General features: G+C 47.2%; 1 protein-coding gene across 1 annotated transcript; it reads left to right on the top strand.

The window, feature by feature from the left end:
- Window positions 1-2,350: 2,350 nt before the first annotated feature.
- POU2AF3 (POU class 2 homeobox associating factor 3) lies at window positions 2,351-11,971 on the top strand. Its single transcript, XM_072953818.1, is given in 9 exon segments — window positions 2,351-2,485; window positions 2,487-2,636; window positions 2,638-2,887; window positions 2,987-3,582; window positions 3,585-3,708; window positions 4,180-4,274; window positions 8,275-8,329; window positions 9,728-9,957; window positions 11,340-11,971. Coding segments are annotated over 9 exon segments (2,007 nt in total). The 3' UTR covers window positions 11,712-11,971.
- The last annotated feature ends 12,721 nt before the right edge of the window (window positions 11,972-24,692 follow it).

The raw sequence follows: 24,692 nt of genomic DNA, 5'->3' as shown, positions 1-24,692 counted from the left end.
TCAAAACAAGGCTCGGGACTAAGGAAACACAGGTTCTGAAGCCGCTGGCTAGCAACAGCACTGGAACAGCCATCCCAGTGGTGGGGGCTGACACAGAAGCCCCCAGAACTGCTGCCCTGGTTTGGCAGAGGCTGCTGGAGGGAAGGGACAAAGAAGTCTATGCTGTCCCTACAGACCCCGTGACTTCTAAGGAGCTCATCTCTCACCCTGCCCTGCCACCTTCTCCAAAGGGCAGCCAATCAGCAGCATCAATTTCAATGATGTTGCCAAGGGAACTAACTCAGTGGCCTCCTGCCATCCCTGTCCATCCCCACTACATGTAGAAAGCTGGGAAGAAAAACAGCAATGCAGGTGAGAAATGGAGGGAAGTAATGACAAGAAGAGAAAGAGAAAGAAACTTGGCAAAAAATTAACAGAAAGGCCAAAGGGTAAAGAGGAAGGTTTTTAAAAGCAAACTAAAAAATAAGATAGAACAAAAAGGAGGCGAGAAGAGTAAAGAAGTTATGGAAAAGTTAGGAGAACAAGAGCCCCTCCTTAATTCTGTGCTCTTCTGCCCACTGTTCCTTCAGAAGGAGCGGTGTCCGTGCACAGCAGGGCAGGGAGAAAGGACACAGGGGCTCTCTGAACTCCCGGAGTCCTTCCTCTCCTCAAGAGTCTGGTCCTAAGGTCTGTCAGGGAAACTCAGGACACAGGCCCAGTGCCTTTGAAGAAAGAGGCTGCAGAAGTTGACAGATTCCAGCTGGGCTGGGGACAAACACACCTCACATCTCCTGCCACGTGCCACCTCAAGTGTTCCCAGCCCTGTTCCCCTCATCCAGAGATGTGGCTTCAGTTGCCAAGCAATGCTGATCAGTCAGAGACTCTGGTGTCCTGGCATTCCCAGAGAGCCCATTTCTCCCGTCTCTGTGTGCTCCATCCTGCATCGGACACATTCCAGGGCATTCAGGTATTCTTCTGAATGTGGGGCTCAACTCTACTTTTTGCATCTCAGAGAACTCAGGGAACAAAGAACAGGGGCCTATCATCTGCATCTGGCCTGGCAACATGGGAATGACTTGGCTTATCTGGGAAGGGAACCCCACCCTGCCTCTTCATTTTCTGGTGCTGCCCCTGCCCTTGGGGGCCATGAGAGGATCTGGCCCGGCACCCACTCCCTCTCTGGACCACTCCTGCCTGCTCAAGCTTCCAAATCATACAGAAGAGGTGCAGCAGGTGCTTGGAGAACATAACCCAGCACAATCCCAGGTCATCTGTGAGGGGTGCAGGCCTGGACTGAGGGCGCAGCCTGACTTCAAACCCCTCCCACCTCTCATCCAAAGTGTGAAGGCCTGAACACAAATCCACATCCTTTTAGCTAAAACGAGCAGGAGTCAGCTTACCAACCTTTCTCAGCACATGCTCCTGCAGCAAAAAGGCAGGGGTGGCTCCAGAGGGAAAAAGAGCAGAGAAATGGGGACTTCATAGTGACAAAACACCAGCCTCAGAAACTCGCTAGAGGGTGAGGCCCCACAGGCATCCCCAGCTCCGTGGGGAGGAGCAAAGGGTCTTAGTGGGCAGGGATCCTGTACTAAAACCCCAGTGTCTGGAGCCCCAGCAGAGAGCGGAAGAAAGGGGAGGGAAGCCAGCACGTGGCCAGGCGGGGCCGGAAGCACACGAGGCGCAGAACTAAGGCCTCTGCAGGCCTCTGGCCTGCAACCGGCGGCCCTGAGTGACTCCTTGCAGGGCCAGACCCACCAGCTGCCATATTCACTCCCCTAAAATCAGAGATTTTCCCTTAAAATGGAGACTGGGGAGGTGGGAATCAGTCAGCCCTGCTAGCCTGGCTCAGGTGGTCACGAAGGGCAGCCTGAGTCACCCCAGGCTCCTGGAGCTGCCTTTGAGGCAGAAATACAGAGCATCTTTGAGGACTCCTGCTCTGTCTGGGGGAAGGTGGGCAAAATGCTCAAAATACCATAAAAGCAAGGGCCAGGACCCAAAGGGGTCTCACTCCCTGTTTCTGTGGACTCTCTGTGGGGTGCCTGTGTGCAGGATTTCTGCAGAAGATAGTCCATTTTGTTAAGCCTTTGAATATTCAAATTGAAAGTATCGCGCAATCATTGATTGTCAAATCATGGGTTTCTAGAGGTTTTAAATACTTGGCATGAGGGGGAAAAAACTCAAACCTATACCCGAAGGTATAAAACATTAATTCTGTTTGTCTCCTGCTCCAGGAACCTGGGTGCAGCTGGATGCTTTGTGAAACTTTAAAAATGTTGCATCTCTGCTTCTGTCCCTGCACAGGAGCCCCTCCTAGGCGCTGAGTCCCTGCAGCTGCAGCATCCAGCCACCGGCCCAGCCTCTGCTGTCCACGATGTCGGGTAACTCGGCTGCTTCTCCTTGGGGAAGGGTCACGCGGGCGAGGGGCGTTTGTATCCAGGTGCATTCCCACGTCTTTTCCTGCATGGAACAGAGAGGCACAAAGTCAGGGCATGCAAGTCTGAGCCGGGGGATCCCGAGAGGGCACGGGGCACGCGGTGGCCGCTCCCACTTGGCGCCTGCTCCCGAGGGCAGAGGCCCAGAGGCCGAGTTGGCCGCTGAGGCCGTCCGCGTACCCCAGTCCACCAGCCCCCTCTCGCTTGGCCACAGCTGTGACCCTGGGACTTCGCGGCGCGGACTCTGCGCGCCCAGCGGCGGCGGCGGCGGGGGGAGCTAGAGGCTCACGGTGAGCCCGGGAAGGGAGCCGGGCGCTCCGGCCGCGCGGAGCTGAGCCGTGGCAGCCCCCGTGCGATCCGGGGCCGCACCCGCTGCCCGCGGGGCCGTGGGCTCCGCGAGGAAGTCGCGGAGAGACGCTGGACCGCGGAGAGAGGGCGCGGCCCGGGTCCTGCGGGCCAGGCGCGGGATTCTCTGGGTCTGGGCACCGAGCAGCGCGATCTCCGTTCCCGGGGAGATCCCTAGGTCCCGGGTCGCGGCCCGGGGGGTCCCTGCCGTTCTGCTGCGGTCTCCGCAGTGACCAGGCGAGGCGCTGGCGGCCCGCCACTGTCGCTCCAGGAGCCCAGGCGATCGCGCAGCCCGCCCCTCCCCTTGCGGCTCCCCCGCGCTCACTCCCGGGTCGAGGTCAGGGCCCGAGTCGCGCCGGGCTCCCGCGGCCACCCCGTCGCCCGCGAACGCCCGCGCGGCCCGACCTACTCACCGCGGCTCCGCGGCTGCCCCCGCTCCCGGCGCGCAGGACGCCCTCCCCGCCGACCCCTGGGGCGCGCCCGGCCTCTCCCGCGAGCCGGGCAGCCCGGCCCCGCCAGCCCCGGGGGCGGCCCCTTCCGGGGGCGGCCTCCCCGCCGAGAGCGCTGTCCTCGGCCGCCCTGCACACCTCCCTGGAGCTCTCGCTGCGCGGACTCGACTCGGAGTCTCCGGGCGCCGCCGAGAAAAGCCTGCGCCAGAGAGGGAGGGGGTGGGGAGAGACGGGAAGAGGGGCGAGCAGGAGCCGGGCCCAAGGAGGGAGGAGGGAAAGATGGAGAGCGGGAAAGGCGGAGAAAGGGGGCGAGGGAGAGGAGGCAGAAGAAAGAGACCGGAGGGAGGGAGATCTCGGGCCTGGTGCCTTTACTGGGGTCAGTCTAGTGGGCCCCTCACCGGCCCAAGGACAAGGCTGGCCAAACGCCATCTGTCCAGTGCTTGCCCCTGGGCTGGATTCCGCACCCAGGGCACGTAGAGGTCTGAGCCTCCCCCAGGAACCAGGTCTGGCCTGGCGGAGAAGAAAGGGCCTCAGAACTTCCACCAGGGTGGGGTGGGCTAGGTCAGCTGCAGCGGCGCCCGGCCCCTCCCCAGGTGCATAGCACCCTCTCCCAGGCCAAAACCCCGGGTTCCCCTAACTTAGCCGAGAGGTGAGCTCCCCTGGACTGGCCTCCACATTCCTGAGCAGAAAAACCTGTCTGCTACTGGTCTTGGGTTCAGGCCCGGCCTGGGGTGCGTCGCCCCAGACTTCCATATGTTCTGTTTCCACTGGGCCCTGAAACCTGCCCACAGTCTCTTTTCATCCTCTCGACTTTGAGAAATGTGGGTTTCTCTCCCACATGTCCTTTAGCAGCCTCTTTGCATTATCCAGACCCAGAGGCCTGGCTTCGGTGCCATAATTTACAAAGACCCCCACAACCCCAGCTTGAGACCCAGATCTCACACTTGACCACTGACTCAGCTCGCTTTCCCCAGAAAAACCTAAGGTGTATCAAGGTGTCCGGGTGAAGATCACGGTGAAGGAGCTGCTGCAGCAGAGAAGGGCACACCAGGCAGCCTCAGGGGGAACCGTAAGCATGAACCCTTCACTTCCTCCCAGCTCGTGTTCAGCTCATTCAGCCCTGTGTCTGGGAAGGTGTAGGGGGCCACCGTAGGCCCCAGTCACCACCCTCGACCTGGCCTTCCTCAGCTGTTCTTATCATTTCTGTACCCACCACCCTTCATCCTAGTTCACCACCAGAAGCCACAAAGAACAGCTGGGGCATGTTGTGGGGCTCAGGATTTGGGGGATCCCATCCCTCACTGATCATAGTTGAGTATACGGGCGTGTTGGTCCAGTGCAGGGAAAGGAGCAGCCAGCAGTAGGTAGGCTGCTATTCTGTAGGAAGACAGTGTATGTGCCCTCACACATGCAAAGAAAATCTCTCCCAGAAGCTTCATGTTAGGGAGCCTTTCAAGGAGAGACTCTCCATGGAACATGTCCTGTCCTTCCTCATTCTTCTGAAATCCAGCCTCCGAGGTCATTGATCTGTGAATCACCAGGCACTGAAATTCCCCAGCTGAAAGGGGCCCTATAGCCTCAGAGGAGACACCTTGGAATATAGAACCACCTCCTTAAGATGTTATGAAGCCTTAAGCAGTTCCAGGTTATTACGAGATTGATCTGAGCAGTCATAAGGGTACCCTACCACTTTTGGACATCCTAAAACAGAGAGTATTACCAAGAGGGCTCAGGGCAGAAGCAGAATCAAATAAACTAGGTGGGGTTATCCTCCAAGAGAGAGCGATTCATGGCTGAGAGCCCTTGATCACGCAGTTGCCTTTGGGTTGGTTTCGGTGTGGACATCGGATATGGCGGATGGGGTTCGTATTGCCAGTGTTAGGGTTGGTCCTGTCTCCAGCTTTTTGGCATCTGTCCCATAACAGTTTTTGTGTCTGGTGCTGTTTGTGTACAAAGCCCGACTTCATGAAACGGGCCTTTGTGGGAAAAGGCAGATGCTGTAGGAGTGGTGAACACAGATTCTAGAACCAGTGGACTGGGTTCAAACCTCTTCCATGGTGTATCTCCTCCAGCAAGTTACTCAGTCTCTCATGTCTCATTATCCTGATCTTGAAACTGGAGACAATGGGATTTTGTGAGGATTAAATTAAGTTATTGCACATAAGCACTTAGAAGAGTGCTTTCCACTTAGTAAGTGCTCGAGCCATGTTAGCTGCCATTATTACTATTTGGGAAAAGCAGCTAAAAGAAAATTACAACCAGGGATTGAAAGCCAGTTAGTCATGTTCATTTACACGCTTTGCTCAGAGTTTAGAGTTCTGGTGTGAGTTTGCCCTATTACAGCCAGCTCACACCAGCACAAAGTTTACATTTGCTGGATGTAAAGTCAATAGCTCCACATGTACAATTTCAGCTAACACCATCAAACTTCCTTCCAGTTATAGAGGGTTTTCCAGTGGTTCTTTTAAAGCACTTTTGCACACTATTTCTTTTAGTTCTTACAACAACCAAGCCAGGTAAGTAGACCAGGGATTTGTATGCCTCTATTACAGCTGAAGTTCAATGTTTTGTAATTACTAATGGTAGAGCAAAAAGTAGAACCAAGGTCTTCTTAGTCTTAATATTAAAAAAAAAAAAAAACTTCCCACCTATTGGCTCCCTAAATTCATCTTTCTGTGGATCCAGCTGTGCTGAGCAGGGGTGGTAGCCTCAACCACTGACCTCTTCAGTTCAGAGATTATTATAAAATTAATAAAACCAGAAACAAGGGAACTGGCAAACACTAGTGGTATTTAAAAAAAAATCAAGACGTTTCTAACCAAATGTAATCTTTCGTTAAGGAGCTTTGATTCCTGGTAGAATTCTGCTCCAGCTGCACTTGGGGAAGTCCCCTTTGCACACTGGCAATTTTAATACTCTTGGCCTCTTACAGGTTGGTTTGGCCACTGTTCCCGTTTCCTAGCTGCTGGAACAAAAGCAAGAGTGTAACATTTCACTCATGTATCTGACCAGTATCTGTTCCCTGGAGCAGTTTGACTTATCTAAGTTTATCTGGATTCCCCCGTAAGAAATAAGCAGAGCTTCTGAACCAGTGCCTCCTTGCAGGACCATGCAGAGCAAAGCCGACCCTACTTTGCTTCCTAGAAGAGTATATCCACCCAGGTCCACACAGGCACGGAGGTGTAACACAAAGATGATTTAATTACAAGAGCCAGATGTAAAATCCCTCTCCAGGGACCATCAGAAGGAGTCGGGATTCTAGGAGAGCTGTGAAGTCTACTGATGAGGAGGCATGGAGGGCAGGTAGCAGGGGATGGTATATGCCTGCTTCTGGTTTAACAGAGATGAACTTCAGTTTGTTCTGTGGTTGAAGGATGTCTCTGGGAAGCTCTAAGCCAAGGAGAGACTTAATGAAATATACAAAGCAAGAAGAAATTTACCATAGTATGTTATGAAGTCAGAGTGGTATCCACAATTTGAAAGTTTAAGAAGGCAGTCATGAATGGGAGTTATAGATTGAAACAAATATTAGGGTCTCAAACAGTGCCAGCAGAAACATGTGCGTGCTAGATTTGGAAATTTGATTTTAAAACTTACTTCGGCCAGATCAATTTACCAACAGCCCTACACACATACCTATACACACATACACAACTCTTTTACCTTTAGGGTAAAAGGAAACTTGAGTTAGTGCACATCAGAAGATACAGTTTACTCTTCTTTTACCATTAATTTTTTAAATAGCCTTTATGTATTTTTGTAAATGGTAGATTGTGGATTTTTATGCTGTTCAAAACCTAAGAGACAGGACTCTTTCTTTGTATTCTTGGAGCAAAGTAAAGTGAACCCAGGACTAGAAAGATTTTATCAAGTAAGATATTGTAAACATACCTGAGGGAGATAACCTGGGAAGCCTAAAACGCCCGTTTCGGGGGAGGAACGGGCTTAATGAAAGCTCTACAATGAAGCCGAGTTTTTAAAACCCACTCCTTCCAAGTGCTTGAGCTCAGGCTGCAGCCAAATATTTGCATAAAGAGCTGCTGAAGGATTCCAGCTTCCTGGTTCATGACATTACAGCATGGATCGTTTTCAAAATTAACACCACCTCCCGTTCCAGCAGCGGCTGACTGCAGGCTCCCCATGGTCCGGCGTGCAGGAGTGAGTGTACCCTGGAAGGCAGGAGAGAGGTGTGGTGAGCGCTGCTTCCCAGGACAGACTCTCACAGCAATGCTGGGCCCTTTAAACTTTAAAGCCACCACCCAAAACCTAAAAAAAAAAAAAAAAAAATTATTCGGTTAGTACAATTATCAACTTAATCGGAAAGTACAGGCTGCTTTACTTTGAAGTTAAAAAGAACAGTCTTATAAACTTGATGTATTTAACTGTAGTAGTGAAAAAAGCAACTTTTACAGAAAACAGTAAAAAAAAAAACTACAAAGAGGTGAAGTATTTACCAACCACTAACTAAACATAGATATGCTCTAGTTCACCGACAACAACTTTATGAAAATATTTTCTGTTTCAGTATTTCATAGCTAGTAAGAACAGGTGGATATTTTTAGCTCTCCAGGATTAACAAAAAGTTAGGCATTGTGTTTTTGGGGGGAAAACAAATTCCTAAGCCTATAAGCTGCCAGATAGTATATGAAAATTCTGAGGAAAATGACTGACTAAGTTATAGATAGTTGAGACTAAATAAATGTTAGTCCTTATTAATTTTAAATTAAATGATTTAATAAAACACTATATTATTTACAGAGTTTTCTTGAACTGTTCATTTCTGTACTGTAAAAACCATTTAAATTCATTTTTATCAAGATTAATAACCTTTACAATGTAAGTGGGAGACTCTGACATTAGGGGAAGAAAATCCCCAAACAAAACTACAAATTGAACCTGAATAAAATATAGCATTGGTTGTATCTCACAAGAGCAAGGGATTTTTAGAAGAAAAAAATCTGGCTTACCTTAGAGCAGAAGGCAACAGAGTTCACGTCAAAATGTCTTAGCTTTCCCTTTAAAGAACTTTTATTTCACTTTGCTTTGTGGTCATTTTCTCGCTTTGACAGCTGTCCGGAGGCAACAGTGTCCACCTTTCAGACCCAGTCCCACCATCTCCTGCAGGTCAGTACAGCCAACCCGATGATTCCCTCAAAAACTCTTCCAAGAAGTCCATCTCGAGAGTCTTTCAGTACTTGATTCAGGAGTTAGGAAAGGCACCACCATTTAATTGGAATCCAACCAATCAGAAGGTGAAAAAAGGCATAGTGACTCCAAACACTAGCCCAGCAGGGAAACAAGTGCAAAACTGTGTCCTCACTTTGGAACTGTCTGCTCTGTCCCAAAGCTTACTCTTCACTTTTGTTCCAGGTCCTCACCTCCAGGTAACCAAACTGGATTAAGAGATCAGAAACCTGTTTTCAGAAAGCTGTTATCTTTGTTAGGGCACTATTAGATGGATACAGACATCCCAAGGCCCTAGAATAATGCCTCGGCTCTGGTTTCCTTTAGCTCCCAGCTGACAGGGGCTTCCTTCCCCTTTCCTTTCTCTCTTCCCAGAAAGCAGTTCCAACAGGTGCAAGTTTTCTCAGCCCATTACAAATAAGTCTATTACATAAACACTCCTACCTATGCCACTCAACAGCTGAGAGATTAAAGAGGTCTTATGTGAGGAAACCTGTGCTCCTGGGAGCTCCCCACCGAACGTGCCACTTTAACTTAAATCTTAAAGGAGCCTCAAGACTTCAAAACCTCCTGTGTTCTGTCGTCCCTCTGAAGGACATACTTGAAACCTGTCTTCTTTGTGCATTTAAGGGTAATACTCAGAAATGGGGCCTCTTAATTTTAAAATGGAAAAGGTGTCATGTGTTTAGAACGATTCCTGTTTGACATTAACAACAGGCATTAATTCCACGATCAGGTTGACATAACATCCTTGCTTTTGATAATATGAAACAAGTAGTACTAACTTGTACTCTGCGTTCTCGGTCTCCATATTCATGCTTTGCGTTGCCATTTATAATATTCCTCAAAAATTAAGTTACTGAGTAAGTGTGAAAAGTTTAGGAAAGCATTAACCCTAGGTCAAGAGAGTTCTTTCCCATCCTTCACTTTTGGAAGTTTTCTTAAAGCCTCAAACCACTCTGGAAGTTACTTCTGAGAGCTGGGGTTCACTGGGACTGCAGATAGGGGCTGGGCATTGATGCTTTTACAGAAAGTGGAAGGTGGAAGTTTGAGCTATTATTTGACTGTCGGACAGAGGCCGGATCACTATTCTTTTCCTTTGTCTTAGCCACCCTTATAGCCAGTTTCTAGATAATTAACTAGGTTTATTTCACGGGGACTTGAATTAGCTAAGGCAACTGAAAAATCCAAATTGCTTGCCTATTTTCTTTGGTTTTAGAACTTCATAAGCCCCCTTTTCCCCTAAGTATCGTAAATATCAGAACATAGAGTAGAACTCCACTCAAATCTGTAAGTGCAATTGTTAAACAAAAACCTCTCTTTTCCTTTTTCTTCCAGGACTGTATTTTGAGCCTGAACCAGTTCCCTCCACGCCCAATTATTTCCAGCCCCAAGAATTTTCCAGTTGTGTTTCTTGTGAAGAAAACCCAAACTGCCTCGACCAGATCTTTGATTCCTACCTTCAGTCAGAGACACACCCGGACCCTTCGCTCAATTCCATGCAAAGTACTCCACACTATTTCCCAGACAGCTTCCAGGCTGCCCCTTTCTGCTTTAACCAGAGCCTGGTAATTTATCTCAGTCCTTTACAAAACCTATGATTGCTTGCTGTCGGGCAGAGAGTTTGCATCATCTCGTGAGATATACAAACCATATCAACAAGGAAATCATCCAGGAAACAAGCAAAGAACCATTTAAAACTCAATGGAGTTAAAAATAGCCACACATTGAAAGGCAAAAACACGTAATTATGATTTCCCAAGTCGGCTACTCCCAAGTACGTTGGTGTGTGGCAATAAAAAGAGGTTTCCCAGCAATAGTCACTTAATGTTTTCAAACTGTAAAGTTCAGGCATCTACTCACTGGCAATCAGTGATTTAAACAATGGCCCTTGGATTTTTGAGTTCTAGAAAATGGAACTAAGGTTGTGTTGATGCAGTACAAACTGTCACCTGATAAAAGTATTTTCGGTTTTACTTTAACACTGAATCGGCTCTGCTGACTAGTTGTCTTGATCTGATATAAGCACAAGAACTTACTTGGGTCTGAGATGGTGGGTAAAGAAATGAATCCCTAATAGTTGAAAACATTTGAACTCATTGTTCTTCATGGACCTTAAATATCTGAAAATGTGTTATCACTTAAAATGGAGTAAAATTTCCATTAGTAGATACCAATGGTTGAAGATGTCTTTTAGATACTCATATATATATATATATTTTTTTAAACCTTAAAAAGTGAATTTTCTAATGTAAATACTTTTTTCTTTTGGTTTGTCAAAAGTCTGGGTACGTATCTGACTAAATTTTAGGGGGATAGGAAATTAAACCCACAGGATGTGCATACAGGGCCCCGATCATCCAGTTCTCTTCCAGCTTCCAAGGTAGGCTTTTTCAGTAACGATTGTAGACCTGCTCAGGAGGAAGCCGGGGACAAGACTTTGGTGACCATAGCAGTAGTTTCTAGTCTTGGAGTCTCCCAGGCGCTGGCTCAGTGAAGATCCCGGTTCTACCTGTGCCTGTTCACCTTGTTCTCCACAGTCAAGGGTGTGGAGGAACATCCACAGTGCCACCTGCAGCTCATAATGTGGCACAGAGCAGGATTTGAGGTGCAGGTGACTTGAAGCACAATGGGAGTTTGTGGTTTAAGAGCAAAGCATCCTCTAAAGTATGCTTATAACAAAGGAAGCCAGTGAAGCAAGACAATTTATTGTTGGGAAAGAAATAGGTAAACACAGAAGGTGGTGTCATGAAATCACGCAGTCAGCAATTAAAATTACTTCTGCAGACTTGGGCTGGGTGTTTTGTTGTGCTTTTCTTTTTCTTTCTTTCTTTCTTTTTTTTTTTCCCTTAATGTTCTTACTCGGCATTCATAAATCCACTCTATTCAGTTCTTTTAATCCTGTCTAAGTTATCAAGCTTTTTTTGTTCCTTGGTTTTCATCTCTCTAGACCCCAGGATCGTCTTCGGATTCCTCCACACTCTCTGGATCCTTAGACTACAGTTACTCTCCTGCTCAGCTCCCTTCATATGCTCCGGAGAATTACAACTCTCCCCCTTCTCTGGACACCAGGAACTGTGGCTATTCCTCAGAAGACTGCTCCTACCCTCACCTGCCCTCGCACACTCAGTGCGACCCCTTCTCCTCTGCCACCGCCTCCGTCTGCTGCTGTGCTTCCTGTGAGGCAGAGCACTTGGACCCCTTCAGAGTTTCAGAGTATTTTTCCCACCCCAGCACAGACTATGGGAACTTCGCTCCCTCAGCAGCAGCCACCAGTGATTTCTATCAGAGGGGAGCCAACTGGGACATCTGCTATAGTTAATAGAAATTACATTAACTTGGGACATGGCGAACTTGCATCTTTTTTTTACCACCTCGAGATGGCGACTTGATCTACGCAACCTACTAACCAGATGTCACAGGCACAGTTTACAGGTCACCATGTTCGATGTTCTGACACTAATTTAGACATTAGTATGACGTCCTCACACGCAGTCATAGTGCCACTTCTCCTATGTATGTTACCGTTAAAGGTTTTATAGGGAACGTTCAATAGTTTTCTGTGTAACGAACAAATTCCAGTTTTTTTTTAAACCAATAAATAATTTTGTATTATTTAAAGTTGGCTTTTCTTTTCTAATTTTCCAATAGTCTTTTCCCGATTGCTTTGAATCATGTCAACTAATTCCGGAAATCACGAATTAGACTTTGGTATTTACTCTCACTAGTTAATGAATTGGAAACCGTCTTAACGTGGTGAGGTGCCTTGGCTCCTGTGGGGCTGGAAGGCAGACACAGCTCTAACTGTCAAGGAGGGAAAGTCAGCCTCCCCTCTAACATCTTAGAGCAACATCAGAGAAAGATATTTATGAATCGTGAGTTTTTCGGTGGGGGAGGGTATAGCTCAGTGGTAGAGTGTGTGCTTAGCGTGCACCAGGTCCTGGGTTCAATCCCCAGTACCTCCATTAAATAAATAAATAAATAAATACATAAACCTAATTATTCCTCCCTCTAAAAAAATTTAAAACGAACAAAGAAAATCATGAGTTTCTCATCTCTAACAGTAGTCCATGAAAGGTTCATTTGACCAAAAAGTACATCTTTTCCACAGCAATGTTAACCTGTAGATAAGTCTTTTCATTTCTGAAATCCTGTTTTGTAAGGGGGGGAGGGTATAGCTCAAGTGGCAGAGTGCATGCTTAGCATGCATGAGGTCCTAGGTTCAATCCCTGGTATCTCCTCTAAAAATAAATAGACCTAATTACCTCCCCCCCACACACACACACACAGAAACAAACACAACAACAACAAAGATGAATTAAAAACAAGAAATGACCAAAATTACTGTTTTGTAAAATTTGGGGGCCAATACTTCATCTTCTTTCTCTTGAGAGCTCCCATGCAGCTGATGCAACAAAAGGCTTCGAATTATTTGCTACTTTTTCTTTCTGAATTTCTGCTTTAGGTCCCTCAGTAGGCATCACTTATGTTTACAGACTGATTTATAGGACTGACCATGCTGTTTACAACTGAGTTTCAATATTTACTTCCTCTGATCAATTTATTTGAATAAGGCCAACTGTCTTTCAAGGTGGTGAGGAGTTACTTAAGCTATCTCTGCTAGGCTATACTGTTAAATGCTGTTTGCTAAGGACATTAAGGTACAGGACTTCATCCCTGCAGTGACGTCTGGGGGACATTTTCTACGACCTAAGGTTCAGCGCAATAGCAGCAATCCTGGTACCATGGGCACTGGCCCAGCTACCATTCTCTGAGCCCTTCCCATGTGCCAGAATTGTCTGCGGGTTTTCTTACACAGCATCTCATTTAATCTTCACAACAACATTGATAGCAAAATGGGGAGTTGGAGGCTCAGAGAAGTTAAGTCACCAGCCCCATGTCACCCAGCCAGTAAGTTCCTGAGCTTGGGTCTGAAAAACACCAAAGTGGTGCTTCCTACTCTCCCCTGACGAAAAGTTGGAGTTCCCACTTGTGAAAGACTGCTCAGGAACCTGAGTCTTAGCCTCCACTAAACCCCAGCTTCCCAGCACACACAAAGCTGTGTCCCCATCACAAGTAGTCAGAGCTCCCCAGATGGGTCGGACTGTCCACAGGATATCAAGCGGCCACGCACAAGAGCGGCCAGCGTCCCCCACTTTGGGAGCCAAGGGGAAGAAGCTGACCAACCACCACCTCCGTGGGCCTCTTTCTACCAGGAGACAGATTTGTTTTCAAAGGACACCGACCGACTGTCGCCTCCCTGGAGACTCCACTAAGGCTCGGGCAAACAAGGACAAGCTGGTACCTGCCTCCTGGGACAGATGTGCCAGGGCACCAGAACAATTCCTGCCTTTCTAGGATGCCAATAAAACTAAATTTGTAATAGTTTAGAACCAAACCGAACTGGCCCGTTGTCAACTAGTGTCTGTTCACCCAACCCAAAGCCTCTGCACACACTCCACCCCACCCCCAGCCACTGTCCCAAAGGGGCAAAGAGCAGAATACTCACAGATGTCCAGCGTTTGGCACCAAAATCTCTCTTTCCTGGATGCCATGCTTTTTTTTATTTTCGTGCCCCACTTCTATCCTCTGCCTTCTGAGTCAGTGATCTTGCAGCTCTCCCAGAGATCACATCCCACCTCCCAGTTTCTTGTTCTTCTTTTTTTTTTAATATTTTATTCATTTACTATTGTATCATTTTATTTTATTTTATCTTGGTGGGGGGAGGTAATTAGGTTTTTATTTCTTTTTAGAGGAGGTACTGGGTATTGAACCCAGGACCTCAAGCATGCTAAGTATGCACTCTACCACTTGAGCTATAGCCTCCCCTCTTTTGTTCTTTCTTCACAAGCCCCTTAGTATTTTCCTAAGTCTAGCATGAAAAGAAAAGACTCATTTCAAAATGTGAGACAGGAGCTACTGTGCATTACAATGACTAACTTCACCTTCAAATGGTCTTTAAGAAACATTGCAGACATTTGGGCCACAGATCGCCTGGTACGTTGCAAAGTCGGTGGACACAGCCCACCCAGTCTCTTCACCATTACAGCTCACGCCACGTGGCTCACGAGCCCAGCAGCAACAGAGACAATCTCAAATGCTTCTCATCAGCCTACGTCTGGGAATTTGGATAAAATTCAGGTGCTCATGCATCAGTGTGAGAAAGTGCCATCAGTAAGTCTGTGGTCGGGCCCAGGCTCCGGTCACTTTAAATGTGCCTAAGTTGACTCTGCTGTAAATGGTCCTCCAGCCACACTTGAGAAACACTGATATTCAATGTCTGGATTGTTCACAAATAGTAACCTAGAAGGACAATAATGGTAGCTCACGCAGACTGAACTCTTTCTGCAGGCCAGGCCAGTGGACACTATCTCATGTAATCCTCACACAAGCACACGGGACAGATACAATTATGGCTTTCATTTTTCTCAGTGATAAAACAGCGGCCGGGAGAGATGCAATAACTTGCCCAAGGTCATATGACCTGTAAGTCAGGATAAGGGCTCTCCAGTCGGGTTATCTGATGCCACAGGCAGAACTCCCAACAGTCTCAGTAGACTTTCCATGCAGTATACCTGGAGTTACAATCTATTTGGCATTTGGTCTTTTGCCTTAAAAGTCACGTGTGGATCTGCACCTGTACACCAATAGCCAGTTCCTCATACCACAGAGGCATTTAATATGATTATAAGTGGAAGTTAGAACGAATGAACAATTTTGTTATCTGGAACCGTTAGAAAGATTAATAAAACAGAATACTCATTATGTGCTTACTGTGTGCAAGACTGATTACATGCCTTCAAAGCCCACTCCCAAGTTTAAAAAAGGATGCAGATTTTAAAAATTGAAGACTGGGAGGATGGGCACGGACTGATTTTCAAAATCTAGAGAAATTCACATTAGGGGTCAAGCCTTAAAGCCTGAGAGAGATAAGAGACAAAAGTTTAAAGTAGGAAACATTTGGAAACTATTACCTGAAGCGATGGCCCAGAGCCATGCCATTTGGCAGCTGGCCTGAAACTGCAGGTGGTCATGAGAGAGCAAAGCTAGATAAGGGTATTTGCAGTGATGGAGCCAGGGGCGGGGATGGGGCGGGGGGCGGCAGCTCAGCGATGTTTTTTGATAGAGAATGTTTTTCCAAATCATTATTCAGTCTAGAAAGATGAAGGCCAAAAAGAGTTAGAATCAAAGCCGATGAAAATTGTGAACATCATAGACGAAAATAAACACAAACTTGCCATCGTCTCTAAATCCTCAAACCCTACAAAGATGCTGCACATCGTGGCAGGGCTGCTGGGGAAAGTTAACCCTCACCCTGCCTCCCTTCCTCTTACAAATGAAGGGATGTAGATGCCTGGCCTAAGAAATGAGATTTGGTCTGGTGGGGGCAGGGCGGGGGTACCTCAAACCCCTAGTGGCTAGATTTTTAGTGTGGCAAGGGGGTGGGGGGACGTCCAGGGCTACGTGGCTCTGTGCTTTAAAAGGCAGGGATAGTGGGGAGAGGGCCTCGCTCAGTGGTAGAGTGGGTGCTTAGCATGCATGAGGTCCTGGGTTCAGGCCCCAGTACCTCCTTTAAATAATATTAAACCTAATTACCTCCCTACCCCGCCAAAATAAAATAATTGAGTAATAAATAAATTAAGTATTTTTTAAAAGGCAGGGAAAGTAAGCCCGTTTTCTATGCTCCAACTGGCCTCCAAGCAAGATGTAGGTGCTGAAGGATGAACAAATCTGGGAGGACACAGCTCTGCATAAAAATGAAGCTTCAGACTCATGGAGGGCCAGAATCTGTGTCCATTTAGCTTACTATGGACAGAGAACAAGCAGTTGGTCTTTGGAAAGTGTGTGGCATGTGTGTACCCATTCACTGCCACGTGGGTAATCAGGAGGAAGGAGGATATACTTGCCTTTCTCCTGTCAGGACTAGCCCTGGAGTGTCAAAACTCACCTGGGGTTGACCTCCCGAAGCCCACCCTCTTCCTGCACTGTGTAATTCATGGTTGAATAAGCCAGATTTTGAGAAGAGCTCTGTGGGGGTGACTCAAGTCCTAGGATTGCCCTGATGAACAGAAGAGACCAGTTTGTGGGTGACACTCCCCCTAAAGATGGGAAGAGTAAGAATTTCACTGTGGCTGTGCAAAGAAGGAGGGGTTCTCTGGCAAGAGGGCTCATCAGAGGACAGGGGATCTAGAATAAGAACTGGTGTGTGTGAATCTTTCCCCTCCTACATTGTAATTCCTGCTGGTGAAGCCCAATGGTTCAGGAAAGTCTGGTTCTCCATTGAGCTTCAGGTGGAAGTACAGAGGATAAAGTGAAGAGATTTTAAAGGGAAACCTGCCCAATTCACCCCTATCTGCTGAGACCTGGGCTGAGCTGGCAGCATCTAATGCAGGGGCTCGTGGTCCAAGGCAAACAGAAAATGATCTGCAGCCAGTGAGTGGCAGCCATGGCACAGGCGAGAATCATAGAAAAGGGCATCAATCAGAAGCAGCAGTTCCAAATCAAAACTACAATGGGGAATCACCTCCCGCTGGTCAGAGTGGCCATCGTTCAAAAGTCCACAAACCATAAATGCTGGAGAGGGTGTGGAGAAAAGGGAACCCTCCTACACTGTTGGTGGGAATGTAGTTTGGTGCAGCCACTATGGAAAACAGTATGGAGATCCCTTAAAAAACTAAAAATAGACTTACCATATGATCCAGCAACCCCACTCCTGGGCATATATCTGGAAGAAACTCTAATTTGAAAAGATACATGCACCCCAATATTCATAGCAGCACTATTTACAATAGCCAAGACAAGGAAGCAAACTAAATGTCCATTGACAGATGACTGGATAAAGAAGATGTGGTATATTTATACAACGGAATACTACTCAGCCATAAAAAAGAATAAACCAATGCCATTTGCAACAACATGGATGGACCTGGAGAATGTTATACTAAATCAAATAAGCCAGAAAGAGAAAGAAAAATACCATATGTTATCACTTACATGTGGAATTGTAAAAAATGACACAAATGAACTTATTTACAAAATAGAAACAGAATGACAGACACAGAAAACAAACTGATGGTTACCAACGGGGAAAGGGGGTGGAGAGGGATAAGTTGTGAGAGTCCAGGATTTGCAGTTACTAACTACTATACACAAAATAGATAGACAACAAGGTCCAACTGTATAGCACAGGGAATTATATTCAATATCTTGTAACAGCCTATAATGAAAAAGAATATGAAAAGGAATATATCTGTACAACTGAATCACTATGCTGTACACCAGAAATTAACACAACATTGCAAATCGACTGTACATCAATAAAAAGAAAGAAAGGAAGGAAGAGACAGAAAGAAAAAGAAAGAAGAAGTTGCAAGATACAGTTAGAGGCTGACAGAGCTTAAGAGCGAAGGCGTCTAGAGCTTGAGTCACATAGACAAGGGGTGACTTTAAGACACATAAAAGGAAGTTTTACACAGCAGGTAATAACCTTAAAAAAAATTTACCCCCACAAGTTGAACATTTAAGTAGTTTCAAGAAAGGTTGAGATTTATTTTGCTGATAACATGTTAGAGCTGGAAGGGGACCCAGAGGAGTTCTCGATCCTGGCTGTGTGTCACAATCACCTGGGGAGGTTATAAAACACAGTGTCCAAGCCCCAGGCCAACGAATCACAATCTCTGGGGTGGAATTTGGGCAATAGTAATTTTCTTTGAATTCCGTGTTTTAAAATTACAGGAAGTTGCAAAAATAGCACTAAGAGTCCTCTGAGCCCCTCACCCAACTTCCCTCAACGGAGACTGACGTCGTAAATCACTACAGCACAAGAGCACACAATAAGGAAAGTAGCACTGGTACAATGCTGTTAACTGGACCACAGATCTGATGCCGTGTTCACATTTTTACATGCACGCATTTATGTGTTGTTGGTGTGTGAGGGTGTCTATGAAACAAGCCTTAGTGTGTTTTAAAAACTCCCCCAGATGATTCCAATGCACAGTCAGGGTGGAGAACTAGTGGTTTCATCCAACCAACCCAACCCTCATTCCACAGGTGGGGAAACTGAGTCTGGAGCGGCAAAGGGAATTGTCCAAGGACACGATCGTCTTTCTGGAGGGAAGCTCTTTACTGCACGTAAAGCTGTTATAGGTCAACGACCAGCTGCTGAGAAAGTGCTGACGAGTGGGTAGCAAGAGGCAGAGGGGACGTGTGTCTAATCATTTAGGTCCCCTTAAGGGATAAACAGAAAAAACAACCTTTGGTAGCCCTTCAAACCTCATCAGGACATTTTTTAAGAATTCATTAAAAGCGTGGACCCTGGCCAATAGTAAGCTTCCTTCATGTTCCCCATTATTATCAGAGAATCCCAGTCTGTGAGGATCATGGGCTTGACATCACGTAGATATTCTTGTATCCTTTGACCATCTCCCTGTGCAGCTCCTTTTGCTCCTTCATGTTGCAAAGGGACTTTCAGTGGCTGCGACACGTAGTCAGACTTGTTCCCATGACCTCCTGCCATGCTCTCTCTGGGGAGCAGTTTTCCCACCTCCACTGAGGCACTGAGCCAGGCAGGTGGGAGCGCTCGCCTACTTTCTGTGGGGCTCTGTGTCTCCATTTTATGTGCTTTCTGACCTGAGGAAGCCACAGAAACTTTTCTTCCTTCTATAGTAGCCTGCTCCTTCACGCTGAGCCTCCAACTGCTCCATCCTTCCAACCCAGCCCATCTAGGGGGTCATGGAAGGTGGCGGGCCCCATGCAGGTGAGATGGTTCTAGCCCGTTCCTTTCTCAGCCTGAACACCTCACCTGCCTGAGGAAATCTCTTTGCATGTTTCCTTCACCTGAAATAAAAATAAAGCCAGTACATCCATCTAGACTTTAACAGAAGTCTGGGCTCAGGGCAGTGGCAGTGGTTGAGGATCTGCAGAGATGGGTGTGGCAGGTTAGGACCTGGAGCTCCTGATCCAGCTCCCCTCCTGACCACCCCTGCTCAGCACGCCGGCTCCAGCCAGTCTTGAGCTGGTTTTGAGGAGCCAGGGTGGCCTGAGCCTCTGGTCTCTCTGCCACAGGCTGAGTAAGCAGAGCTGGACACAGATCCACTGCTGGACAGTCTCCCTGTGGTCCTGTTCTCTTTCAAGAGTTTTAAGCACTCTCAGCAGAACTTTGTGCATAAGACGACGAGGCTGAGGTTTTCTCTGTGTCACCAGCACTTCGCAGGAAGGATCAAAGCGACAATGGGCTCGGATGGCCTTTCCCGATGATTTGCCTCCCCACGCTGGCACAGAGCCTCTCCCTGGCGGGGCAGCAGGAACTGGATGATGAGCTGGAGGAGGCCCCCTGGGCAGGACAGAACTGAGCCTTCCGATCTGGTTAGCCATGTGGAGCCTGGGCCTCGGTGTTCCCTCCCACTCCTGCAAGTGGGAGAAAGGAGCATTCGCTTCTGTGCCTCTTCCTGCAGCAAGAAGGGAGGAGCTGGGAATCCAGCTTCCCAGACACAAAGCAACACAGCCCAGACTTATGAGCTCTGGGGCCAGACAGACCTAGGTTTGATTCCCGGTTCTACCCCTTACTTGCTCTGTGATATTGGACAAGTGCCTTAACCTCTCTGGGCTACAATTCAGTGACCAAAGCACACAGATCACGGGAGTAACACCTATTCATTCAGAAGAGCTCTTCAAAATTGGTTTCATCCTGGGAACAACTTGTGGGATGCTGTTCTTTTGGTGTTGATCAAAGGAGCTCATGCTAGTCACAGGGCTGTAATGTACAGTGTGGGAAATACGGTCAATAACATTGTAATAACTTTGCGTGGTGACAGACGGTAAGTAGACTTATTGTAGTGATCATTTTGTAATGTATAGAAATGGAGAATCACTATTCGTGCACCTGGAACTGATGGTGTTACAGGTCAATTCTACTTCAATGTTAAAAAAAAAAAAAAAAAGAGCTCATGCCAGGTGTCAGGAATTCAGGTCCCACTGCATGGGCAGATCATACAAGACCTTTCCAAATTCTCTAAGACACTGAGACAAGCAGCCATCCCGTCTTGGAGAGAATGGAGATCATTAGAGCATCGTCAGTGGCACAGACATCCAAGAAGAGTCACATTCACTCTTTTGGAAAAGACTCCCCTGACTATCTGGTCTTTCTGTTCTCTCTGCACTTTCGGAGGAAGCCATGATTTTGCGGATTTCAGCTGGTCACCCCTGCAGATGTAGGTCCTCAGTTGTTTTGTGTCTGCTAGGCCACCTTACCTGCCACTATCTTGTTTGGTCCCCATTAACCAACCATTGGGGGTAGGTATTGTTGCCCCATTTTATAGCTGAGAAAACTAAAATTCAGGAAGATTGAGTCATATGCCCACGCCAGTAAGTCAGAGGAGTGTAATTCAAACTTAAATCTGTCTAATCTCCTAGCCTATAGCCTCCTTTGGCTGGGAGAGGTCCTAGGTGCTTCCAGAACAGAATTCTCCCGAGGGTCACACTACTGACACACTCTTCACCCGTGGACAACAACTCAGCGTTGCCCAGCAACGGAATGAAGGCCTCTCTGACTGACAGCAAAAGGCTGAATTGGAAAGCTGTGGGGTAAGACAGGGCACAGAAGAAAGAAAAAACTAGGAGACTTTTGGTCAGATATTATCATGGCCTCTACAAGGAAACTGCCTTGTTTCAAGTGATGCCATGAAACTTTTATCTTTAATGAAAGAAAAATAAAAAGACCCCTTTAAGAAGCGTTCCTGGGGAGAGGTTGGAGTTGCTGGCTGGGCTGTCCCACATTCCAAAGACATTTACTGTGCAACTACTGCATATAAAACGCTACCCCGGGCTCTCTGCAGATGGAAAGGTGATTAAGATCGTCCCTGTCGACAAAACCTCACAGTCCTATATGCAAATCTCTTCCACAAAATAAATCAGAAAAGATGCAAAAATCAAAGTACCAAACACAAAAATAATAGAAATAGAAGTATCGCACTATTGCCTCCAAGTAGAAGGACTAATGAGTGCTTGCCATCATTGTTCTCGCTAGTAAGTGCACACAGGTGGCGAAATGCTTTTGTTGAGCCATCTTCAAGGACCTGATCCTGTGGAGTGACTCGGAAGGTCTCTAAGTGTTAGAATGAAAACAACTGGTGTTCAGTGGGTGGGGGGCCAGATATCTGGACTCAGGTGAACTTCACTGTTTAACAGACATGTTTTTAAATGGTCGCTTCTTACCAGCTGGTCATCGTTATCAGTTCCATCATGGGTGGTTAAATATTTTCTAAATAATAAAACGCTATGTCCCTTTAGAAAAATGGATGGATTGAATTATGGATCAGTTAGCTCTTCCTTCAGCGCTTGGGAAAAATCCAACGGCTTAGGTTAACACAGCCACAAGCCAAGACTGAACCCATCTCACTGCACGTGCACATGGGACACCGGGGGCTCGCGTGAGAGTGGAGATTGTGCCCACGTTTCCACCAGGCTCCCAGCCAACGCTGGCACGGCTGGCCTCTCCTCCACACTCTGAGTAGCGGGGGACCAAGATGCTTGTTCCCCTGGTGGCAGCTACGCAAGTTGTCGGAATGATGTCCGGAAGTAAAGAGCATACTTTTTAGGGCTAGTCTAAGGGACCCCAACATATACAACAGAGGTAACCATAGTCATCCTCTTGGGATGACTCATTCATCTGAGAATTCATCCTAGGTTGGATTGCCTCACTCCAGGGCCTGATTTCTGAAAACGTTCTAAACTTGACCCTGAACTTCCTTTTGGAGGTGGTGCAATGTCTGGACTAAGAATGTATGCACCAACCAGAGTCACCCCAGCTTTGAATCTCTAGATACATTAGTTTGGCTAAACTACTTCACCTTCCCAAAGCCCCAGTTTTCCCACCTGCAAAATGGGCATAAAAATAATACTTGCCCCCTGGGATTGTTTGAGGGACTGGGTGAATATGCACATGAAGCAGATAACCTGGTCCCTGGCAAGGGCACCATTGGCATCAGCTGTTGAACTTTAAGGTTTCAGTCAAACCCTTCCATGGAGGCTTTTGACCTCTGACTTTCATGTATTTCTGCATTGGGGTCACAATCTGTAACAATGAAAAGCCAAGAGTTTGTCCTTCGAGTTGGATAATGATATATGTTTGTCTGCAATGAAATCTTACGAGGAGAGTCGACAAATTCATTTTTTATTTGGTTTGTGTTATTTTTCAGACAGCCTGAGCCAGACACTTATGGCTCAGAAATTTTTTAGTTTTTCCAGCGACTAAGGATTTTGTTGCCAGCAGAGGAATAAAGAAAGGCAGAGAACAGGGAACTTTAGATTTGCCTAATTGCTACCCAACACCTTTTCTGCTGCTGAAAAATAATCTAGACAGTAGAAACAGGAAGTTGTGGATGTGACACTGGGCTGAAGACAGGACTGGCGGAGGACATCCAAGGTGGGGACAAGCCACCATCAGCTACAAAAGCTGCCCCAGTGGCACTGGCGCCCCAGTCCAAGAAAGCAGCCCAAGAGGGCTTGGAGAGGAAAGGTGGCACTCATGCCTTGGTCTCTGCAGCAGTCACAGTCCAGGAAGGACACAGCCTCACAGAGAACCACCCTGACAAATGTCTCAGGAAAGTTCTGGTGTCTGCCACGTTGGGTGCAAGTTCAGGCCATGGTCCCTGGCCTCAGGGAGCCCACAGTTCTGTTAAGGAGGCAAGACTGTTAGAGGTAGGGACCAAAATCAGTGCATCAAAAAAAGGAAGGGGAAAGGGAGTCACGAAGAAGAAAAGGAGAAATTAATGGAAGGAGAGAGAGAGCAAGAGCATGAGAGTGAAGGGACGAGAGGCAGAGAAAGAAAAAGCAAGGGCTCTCTTCCAAACACTTGTCTCAAGTGCTGATTAAAAAGAAAGAGAATAAATGTGAGGATGCTAGAAATGTCCGCTGTGGGATGCCTCCTGACTCCCTCCGGAAAACAGAACAGCACACCGCACGAGCCAGGAAGAAGAGGCAGACACTCGAAGGGAGATTCGATGGGTTTGGCAGCTTGCGGTCCTGGAAAGGGCAGAACTGGGTTACCTTTTCTTCAAGGCAGACTCTGAGGATGCTTGGTGGTCCTCTATTCACTTCCCTTACAGCCTGTGAAGCTGGGGGATTGGCACCTACCTAGGGGCTGGAGGGCTGAAGCTAAGAGGTCAGCCAGCTCCCAAGACCTAATCAGATGTCTCCAAATCTGTCGATCAAACCATTGCATCTCCATGTCTCAGCCTGACTCTTGCAACCGTTTCCTGCCTCCCTTTCTCCACCCTCACCTCCCCGAGTGGAGTGGGGCTCGTCCTTCCCTCTCCCCAAGATGGGAGCTGGGCAAGATTAAAAAGGGGTCTCAGAACCCCCACAGCTTGATTTGCAGAAATCTGCTCCTCCCAGCTGAGTGCAGTCCACCATGGGGCTCCTTTTCCTCCCTGGCAGTCCCCATATTCCTGCGGACGAGCGCAAGGCCATGTGAAGAAAACAGTGCGAAGGTTGCAGCCACAAAAGCCACAGCGTTTCCTCCAGCCACTGTGAATTCTTCTTTCTGTTCCTGGAGAAAAATAAAATTTTTTTTTGAGCCACAGGTCTGCCACCTCTAAGGGGTCATTCCACTTTTTGAAATTCAGAGAATGATCCTGAATTTACCAGAGGTACCTTCACCCTCTCACCCAACTCTACATTGTGTTCACTAACTGGGGGTTCAGAGCAGTGGGCTGGTTGGCCAGGTTTTAGATTTTCAGACTGATTGGATCAAACTCAAAACCCCAAGCCAATCTAAACTATTGTTTAGTAACTCTTCATAAAGCCAGACTTCCCCTCCCCCGAAATGTCTCTGTAGAACCACCCTGCAGTCCATTTTAGAGCTCTTTTTTTTTTTTTTGGCAATAGCAGTCTAGAGAATTTTTACAACTCCCTGAAATAGTCAATCTCCCCTATCTGCTCCATGTTGCAAACAACTGGTGCCTCATATAATTAGCCAACTTCTCATAAAATGGCAGAGTTTAAACCTGAGATGATTCTCAGAGATACACTATGCAAACATCCAGTCAGTATCACCAGAGGACAGGAATTCCGTTTGGAAAAACGTAGTGATAAAGAAGCCAAAGGAAGAGCTCAAGATCTCAAACTGGACCCCTGACCCAGAACTTCTTCCAGAGGGTCCCAGGGGAGCTGGATGAGGTTTCTAAGACATGAGGCTCAAGGCTGGTGGAACACTTTGTTCTCTGGGTTTCTTAGACTAGTGATTTTGGGCAAGTCACTTAAGTGACCTAGCTTGTTTGCTCAATAATCAATCGTCATCACGCCA

This window comes from Vicugna pacos, chromosome 33 (genome assembly GCF_048564905.1).
Source record: "Vicugna pacos chromosome 33, VicPac4, whole genome shotgun sequence".
NCBI lineage: Eukaryota > Metazoa > Chordata > Mammalia > Artiodactyla > Camelidae > Vicugna > Vicugna pacos.
This window is presented reverse-complemented; position numbering and strand designations above follow the sequence as displayed.